The sequence below is a fragment of the Magallana gigas genome, chromosome 2 (assembly GCF_963853765.1).
Source record: "Magallana gigas chromosome 2, xbMagGiga1.1, whole genome shotgun sequence".
NCBI classification, from domain to species: Eukaryota; Metazoa; Mollusca; class Bivalvia; order Ostreida; family Ostreidae; genus Magallana; species Magallana gigas.
The window spans coordinates 52,041,829-52,062,538 of NC_088854.1; the positions used below are offsets into that span (position 1 = coordinate 52,041,829).

The 20,710-nt window shown below is 33.4% G+C and overlaps 1 protein-coding gene and 1 long non-coding RNA gene across 2 annotated transcripts in view; both read right to left on the reverse strand.

Annotated features, from left to right (window-relative positions):
• LOC105335155 (tumor necrosis factor receptor superfamily member 27) overlaps positions 1 to 860 on the reverse strand; it is a 38,787-nt gene extending 37,927 nt beyond the window's left edge. The window contains exon 1 of the mRNA XM_066077167.1: positions 694 to 860. Within this exon, the coding sequence (XP_065933239.1) occupies positions 694 to 828 (135 nt within the window). The 5' untranslated portion in view covers positions 829 to 860. The remainder of the gene's footprint in view (positions 1 to 693) is intronic.
• A 10,948-nt stretch (positions 861 to 11,808) lies between these two features.
• LOC136272475 (uncharacterized) lies at positions 11,809 to 20,197 on the reverse strand. The gene is made up of 3 exons (XR_010710490.1): positions 20,154 to 20,197; positions 16,958 to 17,095; positions 11,809 to 11,928 (listed from the first exon to the last, which is right to left on the reverse strand). It is a non-coding gene; the product is annotated as an uncharacterized lncRNA (long non-coding RNA).
• Positions 20,198 to 20,710: the final 513 nt, after the last annotated feature.

Consider the following 20,710-nt stretch of genomic DNA (forward strand, 5'->3'; position numbering starts at 1 on the left):
CATCGGAAACAAAATTTCTCTAAAACAGAGGTTTAGCCTGGATGAAATTTTCACAAACAGATAAACAGTCTGATAGATTTATCAAGAAATTCTTAAAACATTCTCGTTTAATACAATTTCAGAACACAGAATTATGAATATAAGTGTTTAACTTGTAAAACTTTTTTCAATAAATTACCTAAATTAAGTTCTATGTGTAATTCCATTACACACATGTTCAACTTTAAGCATCGTCTATAAAGATAATAAATCGGCAAAACGAAACTTAACCTGTACAGATGAATGCAGATATACATGTATGCAACATGGGAGTGTAGAAACATTGATTTTAATCCTTACTGGGTTTCCATAAATATTTTTTATAAAATCTGGACCAAAAACGTGCGGGAGAAACCCTACTATGGGGGAAAAGCTACTATATAGTAGCTTTTCCCCCGGGGGGAAAGGCTACTTTATAGTAGGTTTTCCGGGGGGGAAAGCTACTATGGGGGAAAAACTGCTATACAACACCGGTACTTTTCCACAAACCTGAGTGTTTAAAAACCTGGCTCCCACAAATTTAAATATAATTCAACAATGTGGGTATATACACATGCTGTACTGCAATTCAGTAAATTTCAACTTTAGATACTTTAGTGATAGTAATATTCATTTCCAACTAACTGCTTCAAATAGCACAAAATAAATGTTTACCTCTAAAGATATTGCCTCCTCGCCTTGGAGACACTTTTCACACTGTAAACACGTGTCAGCCTGGATGTGATAATATTTATGGTCCTCCGGATCACACATGGGCTTTCCTCCCACCCCTTGGATGCTCCAGACCATGATTAAAAGAATCAACACTTTGAAACTCAACATTTCTTCTCCTGAAAAAGATAAACAAAAACTTTGCTATCAGACAACAATTCTCTCAGTTTTACATCATAATTTACTTAATCCTAAGATTTTAAAATTCATAATCAATCTTTATTGAAAACAGCTTAAACATTTAATGTTTTATTATATCAAAACCAAAACAAGAGGCCCACATGCCTTGACAGGCACCTAAGTAACATATAGCTGTCAGGGAGTTTTATGTTTGTATTTCAAGCTTTATTTTGGAGTCTATACCCTAATTCAAGACGCCTTTGGCTGAACCCCTCCCCCTTTTATTATTCGGTGTATGAAAACATCAATTATTTAGAAAAAGGGGAGGGGCAAGAGTAAGAGGAATCTCAGAATTTTTATACCTAGCTCCAGGGGCAAAATATGGTAAACTTAAGGGTCGTGAAATTCACAATTTAGGTAAAGGGCTTAATGGATATCATAACCATGCATGCATTCACCAATATTTTATCTCTCCCTGCTGTGGAAAGAAAGTGGACAATTTTCTATCAGACTAAGTACATGTTCAATATATGGCCTACACCCCTTACTCAGGGGCCATGTATTTTACAATTTAGGTAGAGGGCTTCATGGACATTATCATCATATATATTTAGTTTTTTTAAATATTATATGGGAGTAGAAAAAGATTTTCTAAGATGTAATACATAAATTTTCAATATATGGCCGCCACATTGGCCCTGCCCTAGGGTCTGAAGCAATGAATTTCCTAGTTTTGGTAGAGGGCTTCATGGACATCATAACCATGCATTTAAGATCCCCTCAAATTTAAATGAGAGCAAGCTAGGTAAAAGAATTTCTAAGATTTAATACGTACATGTTCCCTACACTTTGGACAACACTGTTAACGCATGTGAATGGTTGCGTTTTAGCAAAGGTAACTCGGGTAAAAACGTGCATCTTTGCGGTTCAGCTTCTAGCTCACCTTATTCAGACCATCGCAGCTTCCTGTACCAGGTATTTGTATTTTTTAAAATAGTAAAAATGTGATTGATTTAAATGTAAAAAATCAATCCCTGTAGGAATCATAAAGTCATGCGATTTGTGTGCTTGTGTGCATTAGTAAAAGAACTTCTTTACAAAATTCGTTATGCATTATTTATTCCTCTAGTGATATCAAAATTAAGAAAGTTTTAATTTGCGAATTTCATTTCAATTTTCTAATGAGAGAGAGAGAGAGGGGGGGGGGAGAGAGAGGTCTCCCATATATTCGATAATTCTCTTGGCACCTGGTCAGAGCACCAGTGCTGTCACGCACACAAAGTGTTGAAGTTATGTAATACTGTGGAATCATTTAAATTCGTGGGGGCCAATTTTCGTGGATTGTTGGTTTTTTACTTATTCGTGGGGATTTAATTTCGTGGGTCCGTCAGTTTTCACTTTTAGTAAAAAAGAATACTCTTTCTAAATTTTTGTTGTTGAGGATGTGAATTCGTGGGGAAGGGCTACACACGAATACCACGAAAATTGAGCCACCACGAATTGTAATGATTCCACAGTATTTATACACAAGTGTATCCACAAGGATAACTTTTTAAAATGTGCTGTGCTTTTGATTTTCAATGTACAACATTTTATTTATTATCAGAAAAGCTATTGAAAACCATTTTATTTCATCAATAAGTATATAATCAGCTGCAGCAAATGTGAAAAGATACCAATACGGAGATATTATGCGCAGGACCAAGCATTGTCCGATGACCTCTTATATGAAAACAATTATTATTGGATATAATTTTAATCTAATAAATCGGAACTTTAATTGTTCTTCTCTGGGAATAAAAATTTCAACTATGGCCCCACTTGATTTCAGACTTCTGACGACTGATTCTCTGAAGTCATCGGACAATGCCTTGCCTTTTATCTCTCCCGAACTGAGATCTTCTCATATTTGCTGACTATATACTTATTTATGAAATATTTTTTTAATCACTTTGCTGTTACTAAATATAATGTTTTTCGATAGCTTTAACTAACATGTATATAGCAAGTTAGAAATGCTGAGGTGGATTGCAAATACTTTTCCTATAACTACAGTTTCAATCAAATGTTTTCTCAAACCTCCGCGTCAATTTGTTCCCGCCGTTTTCAAATGTTTTGACTGTAACATGTGAAATTGACGTACGCTGTATATTTCCAATCTTGCCAGTTAATGTTCCGCGGTCTTTAACTCTCGGTCAATGTTATGTTTGAAGAAATAAACTTGTGAATAAGTAGTTTAAATTAAAGCTGCATGGTCTGATTTTGAGGCATATTTTTTTATGCAATAAAAACATTGATTTTGTGTCGTGTATGCACATGTATTTAAATGCATAAATATTCTAGGAGTTGAATCTGTTAAACATTGTGGACTTCCTCTCTTTTCAGGGACATCCATATTTTCCGCATCTTTGTGTACATATACATTGCGCATGCGCTAAGACCGTTTGTTTTTCCGTTTGCCCAAAGAGAAATTATATTTATCTACTTTAAATGCTGATAACTTTAAAGAGAAATTGAATCGAAGGGCGTTATTTGGTGAAAGTTCAATGACATATATTTTATGAAATTTTGTAATGCAAAAAAGAAATCTGTGTATTTTTTGGGACAAAAAATCGGGCCAAGCAGCTTTAAGCGATTAAAGATTAAACAGAGTCAGGATGGCAGAAAAACATTAAAAGAAAGCCTAAATTATTGCAGTTTTGATTTACGAAGAGAAGAAAGAAAAGTGACAGCAATTAAAAAGATGGAGGATAAAAGTATAAATAGTCAAGCTCAAAACTGGACACTGAGACATCAGACATTCCGGTCCTGTGTAAAAAATGATGCATCGGACCAGAGGCGCTGCACATCGGTCAGGTCCGACGTCTTTCGCATAGACTGGCCAATGTTTTTTTTTAAATTATATTTTGTTATATATTTAACATACCTGGATAATAGCTGCAGGTCTGTAGCTCCCGGTCTGAAAAAAATTCGGATGAACGACCTGGGAGCTACAGTGTCACCCATTGTAAAAATTGTGTATTTATTGCGCACAAAAACATGCACTAGTGTTGGTCTGATCAACCTTATTTATACGCAAATTATGTGAAAACAATACAGAAAAGGTGAACACCATATTGCAAGACCTAAGATGCATCCACTGACCAATCTAAATATCCAAAGCCTAAACATAATATCAGAAATAAAATAATTGGAGAATAAAGTCAACAATAAATAATTAGAAAGTGAAAGGACTGTAGCATTGATTTTCTTTATGAAATTTTATAGAAATATTTTCCTTAATGTATTTCTGTGTTGAATTTTAAAGCCCTCTTGGGGCACCATTATTGGTCCAGTGGGGATGGAGGTCACTGTTTAACCAATTTATAGTCAACACTATCTCAGGATGCTTGCATTGTTATCTCACAATATTAAGCATTGTACTTAAGAATCTAAACATTTTCTCTATACAGTAGGTTCCACTTAATCTTGTAGCGGTTAAACAAAGTATACATCTAGTTAGTAATTCTGATATAATATTAAAACACCAAACCAATTCTTTTATTCATTCATTCATTCTTTATTTCATCTTCCCAGAGATTGTTAACACATACATATGAAAAATATATTAGTAATAATTATAATAATGTGACCCTGTTCATACTGATTTCCCAACCTTTTACCGTACATTTGTTTAATTGGTTGAATCCACTCTTGTGTGAACACAATAACTGTCATAAAAGGCATTAGTTGCATTCAATGCACACGGATGGCTCACGTCTTTAATAGCTAAAAGCTACCGATATTCATAATTATTCTGAAAAGCTCACTAGACCTTCGGTTCAGGTGAGCTAAAAAACAACACCAGGCTAAAGTAAGTTCAGTACCTTTTTGTGTGAAAAAGATGCATGTGGTCCTAACTAAGTCTGGAATACAGTATGGGTTAGGGGAGTTCAAACCCTCTATCTTTAAGGAGGGGTCTCTAATGCAGACACCTAACTGCTGAAGTTTGATATCTCAATGCCAACGACAACAAAATGGACAATGTAAACAAACTGAAAAGTTTTGGGGCAGGTATATTCGCCGGAATGGCGACAGAATAGACGTAGTGACATGTATAATCAAAGTACTGAAGAACTGACGGGAGTTGATTTTCTCGATGTTTATTTATTTTAATATCAATGATATGTTATTTTGCATGACAAGTACATGTAGTTTTTAATTTGAATTACGCACATTTTTATAATATGAATTTTTGGACTTGTTCGACAAGAATGTCGAGAAACCCCCATATGAATCATGTTAAATAATATTTAAAGATAAAATTGATTCAACCAAACTATGTATCAGTAATAGAAATATTTCTCGAAAATTGTATGGATCCAAGCAATATTGAACTCTAGTCTCGTTCAACCAAACGCTCGGCTGACACCGTAAATCTCCGACAATGATTTACGGAGACAGCCGAGCGTCGAGTTGAACGAGACTATATTGAACTCTGGCGTAGGAATACATACGACTACAAAAAATATTTAAATTGTTCGTACCATTTAAAAACTGACTATTTTCAAGGTATTTATAAATAGGTTTCCTTGAAAAACAATGCTTTAGCATACATTACATCGAATTTATCAATTATTTTCAAGAACTAAGTCTTGTCAGCAGTAATGATTTGTGCTGAGGTCCAAACACTGTTTCACTTTCGGTTTGTCTGAGTAACTGCATAGGAGAGTTGATTAAAATCAACTCCCAAAAAGGTCAATAACTTGTGTTAGGTATAAGCTATCACCATTCGGTTATCAGTTTTTTAATCTGTGGATACAGGGCTATCTAAGTATGTAAACTTATTTGATAGATACATGTTTGATATATAAAACCTTGACCGGAATGAGCTATAGTCGCAAACATCAGCTGCCGGAATGACGAAGTCGACTTCATAAAACATCTAATATCTCAAAAAGTGTTTAATATTTTTTCCTTCGGACACGATTTTTATGATCACAACGACCAGACCTATAAAATGTGGAAAAATTAAATCGATATCTTTAGATTTAGTATCCAAAAGCTTGACTGGAATTAAAATTGTTCGTTAAAAAAGAATGCTGTAATCGCCACGTGCAGTCATCTCTAAATAATCACCTGTATCATAAAAACCTATGATTATATTTTCATTCAGTCAGGATTTTTCTCATCCTTAGGTATACACCTTTCGAGAAATATATAGTTTTACATATTAAACTAGATTTTTGTGGCTTAGGGACGCAGCAGTATGAAATGTAAAACAATGAATTTAACCAACTGTTGACAATAAATTATTAATATGATAAAATGACTATTCAATTTGGTATATTAAGGCATTTATAATAATTACGATTTGTTATGAAAATACAGGTGTTATGTTATCAAAATCATTTTTAAAATAAGAAATCCCTTAATGAACTGTATTAATTAAAAAATGAGGGGGGGGGGGGAGGTGAGTATCTGAGTTATGCTTTAGCCTCGGCGTCGGCATCCGGACCTGGTTAAAGTTTTTGAAGCAAGTCCTGTATTAAAAGATTATTACTTAATTGTAATAAAATGTGTGATGCATCTGAGCATACTTAAGGCCTAAGCATACTTGGATATTTTCAAGGTATTTATAAATAGGTTTCCTTGAAAAACAATGCTTTAGCATACATTACATCGAATTTATCAATTATTTTCAAGAACTAAGTCTTGTCAGCAGTAATGATTTGTGCTGAGGTCCAAACACTGTTTCACTTTCGGTTTGTCTGAGTAACTGCATAGGAGAGTTGATTAAAATCAACTCCCAAAAAGGTCAATAACTTGTGTTAGGTATAAGCTATCACCATTCGGTTATCAGTTTTTTAATCTGTGGATACAGGGCTATCTAAGTATGTAAACTTATTTGATAGATACATGTTTGATATATAAAACCTTGACCGGAATGAGCTATAGTCGCAAACATCAGCTGCCGGAATGACGAAGTCGACTTCATAAAACATCTAATATCTCAAAAAGTGTTTAATATTTTTTCCTTCGGACACGATTTTTATGATCACAACGACCAGACCTATAAAATGTGGAAAAATTAAATCGATATCTTTAGATTTAGTATCCAAAAGCTTGACTGGAATTAAAATTGTTCGTTAAAAAAGAATGCTGTAATCGCCACGTGCAGTCATCTCTAAATAATCACCTGTATCATAAAAACCTATGATTATATTTTCATTCAGTCAGGATTTTTCTCATCCTTAGGTATACACCTTTCGAGAAATATATAGTTTTACATATTAAACTAGATTTTTGTGGCTTAGGGACGCAGCAGTATGAAATGTAAAACAATGAATTTAACCAACTGTTGACAATAAATTATTAATATGATAAAATGACTATTCAATTTGGTATATTAAGGCATTTATAATAATTACGATTTGTTATGAAAATACAGGTGTTATGTTATCAAAATCATTTTTAAAATAAGAAATCCCTTAATGAACTGTATTAATTAAAAAATGAGGGGGGGGGGGGTGAGTATCTGAGTTATGCTTTAGCCTCGGCGTCGGCATCCGGACCTGGTTAAAGTTTTTGAAGCAAGTCCTGTATTAAAAGATTATTACTTAATTGTAATAAAATGTGTGATGCATCTGAGCATACTTAAGGCCTAAGCATACTTGGATATTGAATCGGCAATATTTTTACGTGAAGCAAAAACCCAAAATGTTTCCTGTAGTCATTATCTTAACCTGTGTTCCGTGGATTTGCTGGTAGAGAAGCAAAACTGATGTCTTAAAATCGAATGCGGTTACAGGGAGATAACTCAAACATTTTCATTGTGACGTAACACCAACTACCCTTTATTTCAGTTATGACATCAAAATTTATATGACGTCATAATTGATTTCAGTTTTTTTTTATTTCGCGGGTTTTTTTTAGTTGCATTGAAAAAATAAGACATAAGCATTTTATCAATTTCCACGAAAACGAAATCCGCATCATATGGTTTTGAATAGTGTTTAAGAAACATCAGATTACACATACTCTAAGATACGTTTTTCCTGAAATCGGTGGACTTGGAAATAAGATGTTTTTGTTTACATAATAGTAGTCCAAAATGAAGACTTTTGTTGCATTTTACTCTATTTTTAGATAGTTCATCAGAAATTAATAAAAGGGAATTATGATATTAATAGTGATATTATTTTTGAACATTTTAAGCATAAATAACCCCCATAATAGTCACATATAAAATGTACATATTTTCACGAAATTGTTTACATTTCATCAAAATGAAAATTGAAAATCATGAACTTTGACCGTTTGTAGTTATAAAACGGGACGAGCAAAATTCATTTGAATTTCATGAGAAAAAAGACTTTAGTATAGTGAACAAAATGGTATGTAACTTTGGTACAACCTCAAAAAATGCAAGCCGCAAACCTTACCTTAAGATGAGGTAACAAACCAGTTTTGATAAATTATTTATTAACCACTCTGGTTATATCTTAAAAGAGATGCAGAGCATACGTAATATTGCATTTTCATAAAGAAATCTTACTATAAATAGTGTGGCGTACACACGTCACAACAACACACACAACACACAACACACAGGGCAGTAACCATAACCTACATGAAATAACCGTCGTCCAGTCACGCTTCTAGAAACCACTGCACCGTGGCGAGACTGGTGAGAGACTGACAAATGAAAAGGGATTTCGTCATCATTCAAACCTATCTAAACATTGTAAATTATTAGAACATTGTGATGGCATTCCTTTCTTCAAGTGGTCAACATTTTACAGTTCGATATAAGTGAGCTTCTTCATATCAGACTCTTACCAATGGTTACAGTACTGATATACAAAATTCATTGGGAGTGGTTTAAGTACGATATATGCCTCAAATACTTTCATACAGTACTATTTTTGGCATATATCCATTACACATATCTACGCAATACAAAAATGATAGTCGTCAAAATGAGTTGTACGCCTTTTGTTTATTGTTGTACATGTATAAACTATGTTTCAACTGAAACACTGATTTTCTTAAAAGTCTTGTAGAACTTAGACTTGAAAACGTGGAAAAAAACCTTCGTTACCTCTGTTAACCTTTAAATCGATTTCATTGTTTAAACTGATAAATTGACTGTCTTAAAATAAAATAAAGTGTTTAAGAAATATTGATTTAGAAATTATTAAAATGAATTTATGATGTCACTTCATCGAAATATATATGCATGCAATTTCTCCCTCGAAATTTGAACAAATCACCAGTTGTTTTGGTAACTTTTTGAATTTTTAAAAGTTTGTTTCATGTATTGTTGCTTTTATGCTTGTGTCCTTTCTGTTTAGTCATGTTTTATTTTTGGCATATATCCATTACATATATCTAGGCAATACAAAAATGATAGTCGTCAAAGTGAGTTGTACGCCTTTTGATTTTCTTAAAAGTCTTGTAGAACTTAGACTTGAAAACGTGAAAAAAACCTTCGTTACTTCTGATAATCTTTAATCAAATTACATTGATTACATTGATTATACTGATAAATTGACTGTCTTAAAATAAAATAAAGTGTTTAAGAAATATTGATTTAGAAATTATTAAAATGAATTTATGATGTCACTTCATCGAAATACATATGCATGTAATTTCTCCCTCGAAATTTGAACAAATCACCAGTTGTTTTGATAACGTTTTGCACTTTTAAAAGTTTGTTTCATGTATTATTGCTTTGATGCTAGTGTCCTTTCTGATTAGTCATGTTGTATGTTTTATTTGATAAAATAAAATATATCAGAAAGGACACTAGTAACAACTCTGCATCTATAGTGACAGTAATCTTTATTTACCTCAAATAAATACCAAGGCAACACCCACGCGATAAGAGTTAATAATGTACTTACCATGCACTCCTCCCACAAACACGAAAGTGGACAGAAAAAACAAACGGAGGTCCTGCATTTCACACGACCCACAATACCATCAGATATATAATGGAGGAAGAGCTCCCATAGGCTTGGGTTATATTCTCAAACGTTAAGCTTCCTTAAGGAAGCATTAATCCTATGTCTACAATAAACATCCTATTTTATTTACCTGCATATTCTTTATGTATATTTATTTTATAGGCCGTACTAGTATACACGTGCATCTGCTCTTATAATACTGACCATTAATCAAATTAGCTTTTGATTTGCATTGTGGTCTTCATATCTTCCGAACATATCTACGAGCATTCCCACAGTTCACGGGTTCTGAGTCTTCGTGGCGTAGATCAATACGCTTGTTAACACTGATCCAGTTCAAAAACGTCTGCATTTTTGAATTTTGAATAATCTAGAAGCGAGTCTGAAAAATACTATTCTTATCTTTGTGTTTGTTTTACGAGATATTTTTACTTTGCAGCAGGATATTTTTAAAAGTTTACATACTTTCATACAACTCATATTCACATCTTGTATGAATATACACAAAACCTACGAAAAAACATAGCGGTGGAGAATACAAGTGCATGCTGCATGAAGAAATTTATTCGTTTAGTATTTTGGTATAAAGAATCTGGAAGTAAATGATTTTCGATATTTCTGGAATCCATTTAGACATTGTCCACGAAATCAAACGAATCCTGATCGATTTATTTTATTCTGCCAATACCAATTCGGCTACTACATTTAATACAGTTGATAAAGTGTGTCCTTTTGCCCACTTGAAAAGTTTCATTATACAATTAACAATCATAGTGTCAACTTATATTTGAAATTATTCATCTTGTTCTTCAAAAGTTTCATTCCTTTCTATTCGATTCAGAGCTTCAACTTGTATTTGAAATTACAGTCTTATTGACATCTAAAGACTGTACGAGCGTCAATGATGTTTGTACTCCACCTTCTCCACAACACCCCGAGGAGTGGACCCTTTCGGACTCACAACCATAATAATCCGTTAGAATATTGGTAAATAAAGTATCCTTGGATTAGCATCGATCTACAATTTTTAATTAAAATGGCACTGGCCGTCTATGGAAATTTGTTAGGCTGTAAGGTAAATAGAAGATAGAATATATACTGTATACTTTAACAAACTGAACATTCAAAACAATCCGTTGACGGTCATGCATCGAAATGACACTACATGTGTCATGTTGCCGTCTTAATTTTGCCGCTCGCCGTCTACAGATCTTTAGACTGCAAACATGTGATGTGTTTAACCAATGCCTGGTATAAGGCAAAACATAAAACACAAAATACTATGTTTTTTCGTTCGTTCAAGGGTTTCAAAGGTTTCATGTTCCTTTTATATCGCGTAATGTACAGTATATATCACATCTGTAGAACACATACATAATCGTACTTTTATATTTTTTAGAAGATCTAATCGTCGTGGTGACTTTACCGTCAGATATCTAGTATGAAACTTGATTGTCATGTTTAGTGTATTTTAGTCTACCAAAATCTTTACAGTATTTAGAATTTAACTTGCATGTTCGAACGACTTTCATGCAACGTCTGCAATTTAGCCTCATATTACTCAAGGTATTTCTTTTAAAAATGGCATGTAAGATACAGACATTTAAAGATCTTTTCACAAATAAAGAATTTTGTATGTTTTTTAAGTCTACAACACAATGAACAACGTTTTTTTAAATCTGTAAATATTTTCTGAACCAGAGAATATCGTTAAATTGCCATGAATATTGTAGGTAAGATCCTAAAATGATGTGTTATGGTGCATGATTTAATAAAATATAATATTATGTTCCTCTGTCTTAAACTAATAAGTTTTAGAGGCATCTGATCTGAAACACAATTTACGAAAAAGGCAAGCAAATGTACAATTAATATGGTTGCTTTTAAAAAATTAAATTACTTTTATCAGTATATTGAAGAAAAATTATTTGACTAACTCAAATTTTTGAAAGATTTTCTCGATCTAAGTAAAGGTTATCACTTGTTACCATTTCATCTCACCTACAATTTTAATTCACCTACCATTTTATCTTACCTACCATTTTATCTCACCTACCATTTTCCTGAGTGACCACGCCTTTTACGGCTGGCCTTCGTTGCCCAACACCTACAACTGGTTTGTTCCCGTTTTGCACACATTTGAAAATTAGGTATCGAAAAAATGTGTGCGAAACGGGAATTTGACCAGGTAAGATAATTGCTTAATTGCTATAGTCTATATTACAGTTCCTGTGAGGACTATTGACAATGAAATAAGTAAAACATATGTACTCCCAATTGATATTTACATCTATTTTATGTTACAATATAAACTGCATAAAAGCACATTTACATAACAATTGACATGCATGTTCTTGAATTTAATTTCAAACATCAATCTGGTCATGAACAATTTCATTAATTTATTTAAACAAGAAAGGTTATTGCAAAAATGTTGGATAGATAATGCTTTTGTTTTACTCTGTCTATAGGAAGTACATGTACATGTTACAAGTTTGAAGAGAAAATATATCTTAATATTCAATTATTGCTGACATAAATTGAGGAAATGTGTCTAGAGAAAACGCTGCTAAATATTTTTCATTTATGCTGTGGCCTGAATATTCGAAGACAATAGACAAACTGTATGGTGATATGATAATAAATAGGCAATTTTACATGCTTCGAAAACTGTAAAGATATTTTCACAAAACCTATCAAATGTAGACCTTATTCATGCATGTTCATTCTTCCTCAGATTGAAGTATTATAAACATCCGTTTTAGGGATACATATGGAACGCCATAGCTGCCTTAAGGTCAATTTCATATTATATGAACTGGTATTTCATTTATATGCAATAGTAATATCATTATATGCAGTGGTAACATCATTATATGCAGTGTTAACATCATGATATGCAGTGCTAACATCATTATATACTATTATTTCACCATTATATTCAGGAGTAAAATCTTTATATGAAGTGGTAACATTATTACGTTATGTCGTAAGATCATAATGTGCAGTAGTTTATTCATTATATGCTATGAATAAATCTTTATATGATATGATAAACTCATTTCATACAGAGCTAAACTCATAATGAACTATTGTTCAATCGTTATGTTATATGGTACACTCTTCATGTGCAGTTGCAAAATCCTTTTATGCAGTGCAACTTCTTGACATTAGGTGATAAGTTCATTATATGCAGTACTAACATCATGTTATGATGTATTAAAACCATTATGTATGGTGGTAAAACCTTTATGTATTGTGGTGAAAGCTTTACATGCAATTGTAAATCCTTTATATGATGTGATGTTTTATAATATGCCGTTGTTGAGTCATTATATTATGAGGTCAGTTCTTTACATGATGTGATCATTTCATTATATTGAGTGGTAACTTCTTTATATGCAGTCGTAACTCTTTATGATGAGGTTGTAAACTGGTTCTCGCTGAAAAGTTTTAATGGAGAATAGGTCCAGTTTTATTTTTAAAAAGATGCCGCGTTCGTTGTGACGATGCACATTTCCTGGTCAACTTGTCGTTTGTTTTGAAGAGAGAGAGAGAGAGAGAGAGAGAGAGAGAGAGAGAGAGAGAGATTATCTGTCCTTTAACATCGATATCATAATATCAATCATTGAACCCATTTTGTGTGAAAAATTCTTATTTATTATTAGTAGATTATGCTTTTAATTTAAGAGTAAAAGAAATTACAAAAAATGAAGCAAGCGTTTCAAAATCAAAGTCGAAAGACCTTTGTTTCAATGTACCAGGTAGATGCTACTCCTCGCTGATTAATGCCTCCAACGCAAAAGGAATAGACAGATTTTTATTCATAGACATAAATAAAAATTATTTTTCATTTTTCTTAAAATTAATTTGATTTTCAAGAAATAATAAAGAAATTGGTTAGTCTTAACCTCTTTTTATGGTTGTTTCATCCACTGTATAAAATTTAAGCTCACCGGGCATGTATTTTTGTATTTAAAATCCTACAAAGAAGGTGTTGCGGTTCCTGTGCTATTTTCCATAAAGCTGTTGCAGATATCGTCATATCATTTTTATAGGAGCATTTTATACGCGGATCAATACAAAATTTTCGGGGTGGGGGGGGGGGGGGTAGCGATGAATACTGAAGTATGCCGAAGGGGTGGGGGGAGGTGGGTCCGAGGCAAATTTTTGGTAATTACATGGAAATTTTAAGAAATTTTAATTTTTCTGGGGCGGGGTCCTCCCCGCGACCCACCCCCACCCCCGTTCAAGACCCCCATGCATTAAACAAATTGTAAAATGGTTTCACTGAAAAATGTGACTGGTTTCATGGCATATCCGATTTTTGTTTCAAAGAGGCATGTTTTTAAAGATTAAACTTCGAAAAAAAACCTCCGAAGTTAAAAAACGGTGTTTTAAATCTTAGCAAACTTCATCGTGTCTAGTATAGCCGAGTGGTTACGCAGGATGTCCGAATAATCACCGAGACTAACTGCTTGGTATTTTTTAAAATAATTTTTGAAAAGGTAATACCCCTATTCCGATGGTTTTGAAAATAAATGATGTCGGGATAAATAAGTTTTAAAAACGCTTGTCATTGTAATATTTTATATGTGTGCTGATTTTTTCAACGTTACCGACTTTGTTCACATTATAAACATTTGTAGCTGCAGATCTGTAGCTCTCTGGTTGAAAAAATTCGGATAGACAAATTGTCTATCCGAATTTTTTCAACCAGAGAGCTACAGGTCTGCAGCTAAAACATTTGCTGCTGAACGAGGAAGTAACGCATTAATCGATAAAGTTAATGTATTTTTTTTTTTTGTAAAATATGTCGTTTTCAAAATATATATACACATTGTTCGACATCGTTAAAAGCAAGCCGTGCAATAATGTATGAATCAGCAAAATACGGATAAGTTTGTTCCAAGCACCACGGTTTATATGGATGCTATTAAAATTATTTTAAATAACAATCAAGAGCAAAGTAACTCCTCAATTTAAACGTTTTTGAAGAGACAGAATTAGATTTATTAATTCAAAAAGCTCCAAAGAATTACATATATTATTTATATTTAAAACACGATAGCAAGTAGAAATCAAATTGTTCTATGTTAATATCAAGATACATAAAGTGATCTTCCTAACTGTATGCGCGGATCTAGAAGCAGAGGGGGGTATTAAATTTCTACAAAATTCAATCATTTTTTGAAATATATTTTACTTTTAAAATTAAACGCGTACTCTACTAAAAATTCATTCGATTTATCATACATCGATGTATCAAGAACAGAGTATCTCTCTCTCTCTCTCTCTCTCTCTCTCTCTCTCTCTCTCTCTCTCTCTCTCTCTCTCTCTCTCTCTCTCTCTCTCTCTCTCTCTCTCTCTTCAAAACAAACGACAAGTTGACCAGGAAATGTGCATCGTCACAACGAACGCGGCATCTTTTTAAAAATAAAACTGGACCTCCTCCCCATTAAAACTTTTCAGCAAGAACCAGTTTACAACCTCATCATAAAGAGTTACGACTGCATATAAAGAAGTTACCACTCCATATAATGAAATGATCACATCATGTAAAGAACTGACCTCATAATATAATGACTCAACAACGGCATATTATAAAATTGTCACATCATATAAAGGATTTACAATTGCATGTAAAGCTTTCACCACAATACATAAAGGTTTTACCACCATACATAATGGTTTTAATACACCATAACATGATGTTAGTACTGCATATAATGAACTTATCACCTAATGTCAAGAAGTTGCACTGCATAAAAGGATTTTGCAACTGCACATGAAGAGTGTACCATATAACATAACGATTGAACAATAGTTCATTATGAGTTTAGCTCTGTGTGAAATGAGTTTATCATATCATATAAAGATTTATTCATAGCATATAATGAATAAACTACTGCACATAATGATCTTACGACATAACGTAATAATGTTACCTCTTCATATAAAGATTGTACCCCTGAATATAATGGTGAAATAATAGTATATAATGATGTTAGCACTGCATATAATGATATTACTATTGCATATAAAAAATATACCAATTCATATAATATGAAATTGACCTTAAGGCAGCTATGGCATTCCATAGATACACATTAACATTTTTCTTCCTGTTCAGTATAGGCGACAATATATAACTATTGGGAAGGAAAACATGGAATATACACATTTTTCCAAAAGAAGTCACAAAGTTGTACAATCTACACGAAAAAACATATTAATATTATAAGATTTATTTTAGTTCAAATTTATTTAAAAAAGTAATGTTTTTTAATTATTGCACATATTTTACAAGTATTTTGACGATATGCCCTGTTTAATACAATGAAAAGCATATTTTGAGGAAGAAGGTTGTTAACAAAATACTTTTAAAAACAATCGTTTTCATAGGCCTTTGAACACATGCAGTGAACACTGAAAACATTAACTTGATCACACTGGCTATTGAAAACTAAGTCAATATCTACAAAAAAGGCTAAAAACTACAACTCGCGGCCAAATATTTTCTCCGAACACAATGTTAAATCGATCTCGATTTAAGATAAAAATATCTTTTTCTTCATATAGATCAAACAATTTGTTGAATTTTGTTTAAATTAATGATATATCGAATTGAAAAAAGGAACATTGAAATATGGAGGTATTCATGCTACTTAAACTGATATTGAAACAACAAAACCACAGTCAACTATATGTTGCTCAACATATTATTGCATGTTATAGATGTTATAGGTGTTGTCACTTTATCACTGGGAAAACTCCAAATCATCAAGAAATCAATCAGAAGATGTTATATCACTTGAATTTCCTTGAAATCCATCAGCTATACTATTATAAATATTAATGCACAGAAGTTTAAGTCGATTGCTAAAAGCTGTACGCCTTACATGAGGACTTGAGGACAGCAATTCTTTACTTGAATATAGGTATAATTTGTAGGAACTCAGAGTCTAGTATTCTTTGAAACTAACATAATTCAGCACTAAACCTGGGAACACTTCGTTGCCCGACACCTACAACCAACAAAGGATAGTGCGAGTCCAGATTTCAAAACAAAGCCCGAATTCCAGATGTTTGAGGGATAAAGGTGTATGTATATTGCTGTTATTATACCTCCTTACCTCGACGTGTTCTGAATCTAATAGCATGTTTTCTGATTCGTTTACACTGGCCCTTGACTTGAGTTCTTTTTAATCTACCATAGTTCGTGATCCACACGGCACCATTTTCTGCTGACTTGCAGATATTAACAAATGAATCTGTTAAAAAAGAACCATTTCAATGATTCCTAACATCTTAAACAAGAGGCCCATGGGCCACATCGCTCACCTGAGGAACAATAGGTATGATAAAGTCAGCTTAATGGAGTCATAATACAAACAATCTGGACAATGTACAATAATACATGTAGATCCTGTATAAATAAAATCCATTCCCCCCCCCCCCCCCCTTGGAACTCGGATAGCCCTGATTGCTGCCAATATTTACAAGAGCAGACTTTAATCACCACTACTGCACATATATAGGGACTCAACGTTACCCAGGCAGGGATGACCGCACACCTATGCAACTCAACAGGTACCAACGTTAACGCAAGCAGGGATAACGCAAGCAGGGATGACCGCACACTTGCGCCAACAGCTCAACCTAACGCAAGCAGGGAGTGCCGCACACTTGCGCTAGAAAGGCCAGAACACCAGCAGGGATGACCATACACTAGTGCTCCGCCGCAACCACCACCAATTCAAGCAGGTATGACCGCACTCTTGTATTAATGCGATACAGGGCAGGAATGACCGCATTCTCTGTATCTTATGTTAGTAAACACAAAGATTCGATAGGGGAGGATGTCCACACTCTCAATCTATCCGTACCTGTTCAAGTTTAACCCCAGACAGTAGCTCGTCGTAATGCAATAGACACTGTCCCTATATATGTGCCGGCCTAAAATAATTCATAGTGTCTAAAAATTGGAAATCAAAAATAAACAAACTAATCCGGCCTAACCCAAAACTACTTATGCAGAACAACTTATATACATTGAATATTTATTATTGTATAATCATAAAAATAATCATCACAATAATTGGTTAACAGTGGATGCATTAATTAAAATAATCAAGAATCAATAAATCAAGGGCAATAACTCAATACAGTAATACAAAAAGATTCTAATGAAAAAATAGCTGCCTGCTTCAATTTTATAGTCATATCACATGTTGAGTATTGCAGTTTTCAAAAAGATCCTTTACAATTGTTTATATATGGGATATTTAGCATCAAACTCTGAACCTTCTTGTGAGGCCAAAGAATTGTCCTGGAGCCAAAGTCTTAACAATTATAAAGAATCATCTTGCTAATTAGTTTCTGAGAAGAAGATTTTTTAAGATTTACTCTCTATATTCCTATGTAAAACTTTAACACCCCCCCCCCAATGTGGCCTCATCCTACCCCCAGGGATCATGATTTTCACAACTTTGAATCTACACTACCTGAGGATACTTCCACACAAGTTTCAGCTTTCCTGGCTGATTAGTGTCTGAGAAGAAGATTTTTAAATATTTACTCTATATATTCCTATGTAAAACTTCGACCCCCCCCCCCCCCATTGTGCACCACCCTACCCCCAGGGATAATGATTTTCACAACTTTGAATCTACACTGCCTGAGGATGCTTCCACAAAGGTTTCAGCTTTCCTGGCCAATTAGTTCCTAAGAAGAAGATTTTTAAAGATTTACTCTATATATTTCTATGTAAAATTTTAACACAACACCCCCCCCCCCCCAATGTGGCCTCACCCTACCCCCAGGGGTCATGATTTTCACAACTTTGAATCTACACTACCTGAGGAATCTTCCACACAAGTTTCAGCTTTCCTGGCTGTTTAGTTTCTGAGAAGAAGATTTTTAAAGATTTACTCAATATTTTCCTATGTAAAACTTCGACCCCCCATTGTGGCCCCACCCAACCCCCGGGGGTCATGATTTTCACAACTTTGAATCTACACTACCTGAGGATGCTTCCACATAAGTTTCAGCTTTCCTGGCTGTTTAGTTTCTGAGAAGAAGATTTTCAAAGATTTACTCTATATATTTCTATGTAAAATTTTAACACAACAACCCCCCAATGTGGCCTCACCCTACCCCCAGGGGTCATGATTTTCATAACTTTGAATCTACACTACCTGAGGATGCCTCCACACAAGTTTCACCTTTCCTGGCTCTGTGGTTCTTGAGAAGAAGATTTTTGAAAATTTCTCGAAATTTTTCATTAATTTCTAATTATCTACCCTTGAAAACGGGCGTGACCCTTGATTTTCATAACTTTGAATCCCCTTTGACTAAGGATGATTTGTGCCAAGTTTGGTTGAAATTGGCCTAGTAGTTCTTGAGAAGATGTTGAAAATGTGAAAAGTTTACGGACAGACGGACGACAGACAAAATGTGATCAGAATAGCTCACTTGAGCTTTCAGCTCAGGTGAGCTAAAAAGAAAGGTCTTGTCTATCGGCTGAAGCTTTTTTGTATAATATTTTGATCTTTGTATAAACATCTTGAAAAGTTACTCGGTAACTAGGTTACAAAAATAATTGTTTTTGAAAGATATGAAATAAAAACCTGTCTAACAAGTTGAAAGTTGTAAAGTAAGTGAATTGTTGACATGAATAAAAAAGTTTACTGGAAGTAATAAAGTTTGTACATTATCTGAAAAAAAACAACAAGATAACTATTATATTGCGCTTCTTTATAAAATATACACAGTAAAATTCAATTACAATGTACATAACTATGAATTGAATCAAAGTTTATTTTTATTATTAATAAGTCCTTACAACGAATGGGACAAAAACCAAATTGTTTATCGATAATGCCCTGTTTTAATTTTATTCTGGTGAAAATGGAATTTATTTAAGTTTTTAAAACCAAATCCGCGTGGCATCCTGTTTTTTCTCTGGAAATCTGTTACACCATTGACTAGCGAAGATGCCGGAAACTTTATCAGTCGAGATAGAAACTGAAATTGGGTTGTTCCAAATTTTAGAGATGCAATTTCGCAGAAAATAAGCCTATACAAAGTGATAAAAATTATTACAATTCAGTCCACCCAGTTTTTTTTTTTGTTATAAAAAGTTATATTATTTCCTGATATGATAAAAACGTTAAAAAGTCTTGCGTAAAAAAACGTAGGTAAATATATTATATATGTTTTACATGGGATTGAAGAACTACCCCCCAAGTTATAATTTCCTATGAGGAAATATTTTCCTGGTAAGTTCATGCAACCGGAAGATTTCGGACATCCAGGTGAACAACTGACCTTTGGGTACACATTTCAGGTTAGAAAGCTGAATGGCTGAAGCTTTGTCATCATTCAAACCTATCCAAACATTGTAAATTATTAGAACATTGTGATGGCATTCCTTTCTTCAAGTGGCCAAAATTTTACAGGTGATAATTTGATATAAGTGAGCTTCTTCATATCAGACTCTTACCAATGGTTACAGTACTGTTATATAAAATTCATTGGCAGTGGTTTAAGTACGATATATGCCTCAAATACTTTCATACAGTACTGTTTTGGCATATATCCATTACACATACCTACGAAATACAAAAATGATAGTCGTCAAAGTGAGTTGTACGCCTTTTGTTTGTTGTTGTACATTTATAAACTATGTTTCAACTGATAACACTGATTTACTTAAAAGTCTTGTAGAACTTAGACTTGAAAACGTGAAAAAACCCTTCGTTACCTCTGTTAATCTTTAATTAAATTACATTGATTATACTGATAAATTGACTGTCTTAAAATGAAATAAAGCGTTTAAGAAATATTGATTTAGAAATTATTAAAATGAATTTATGATGTCACCT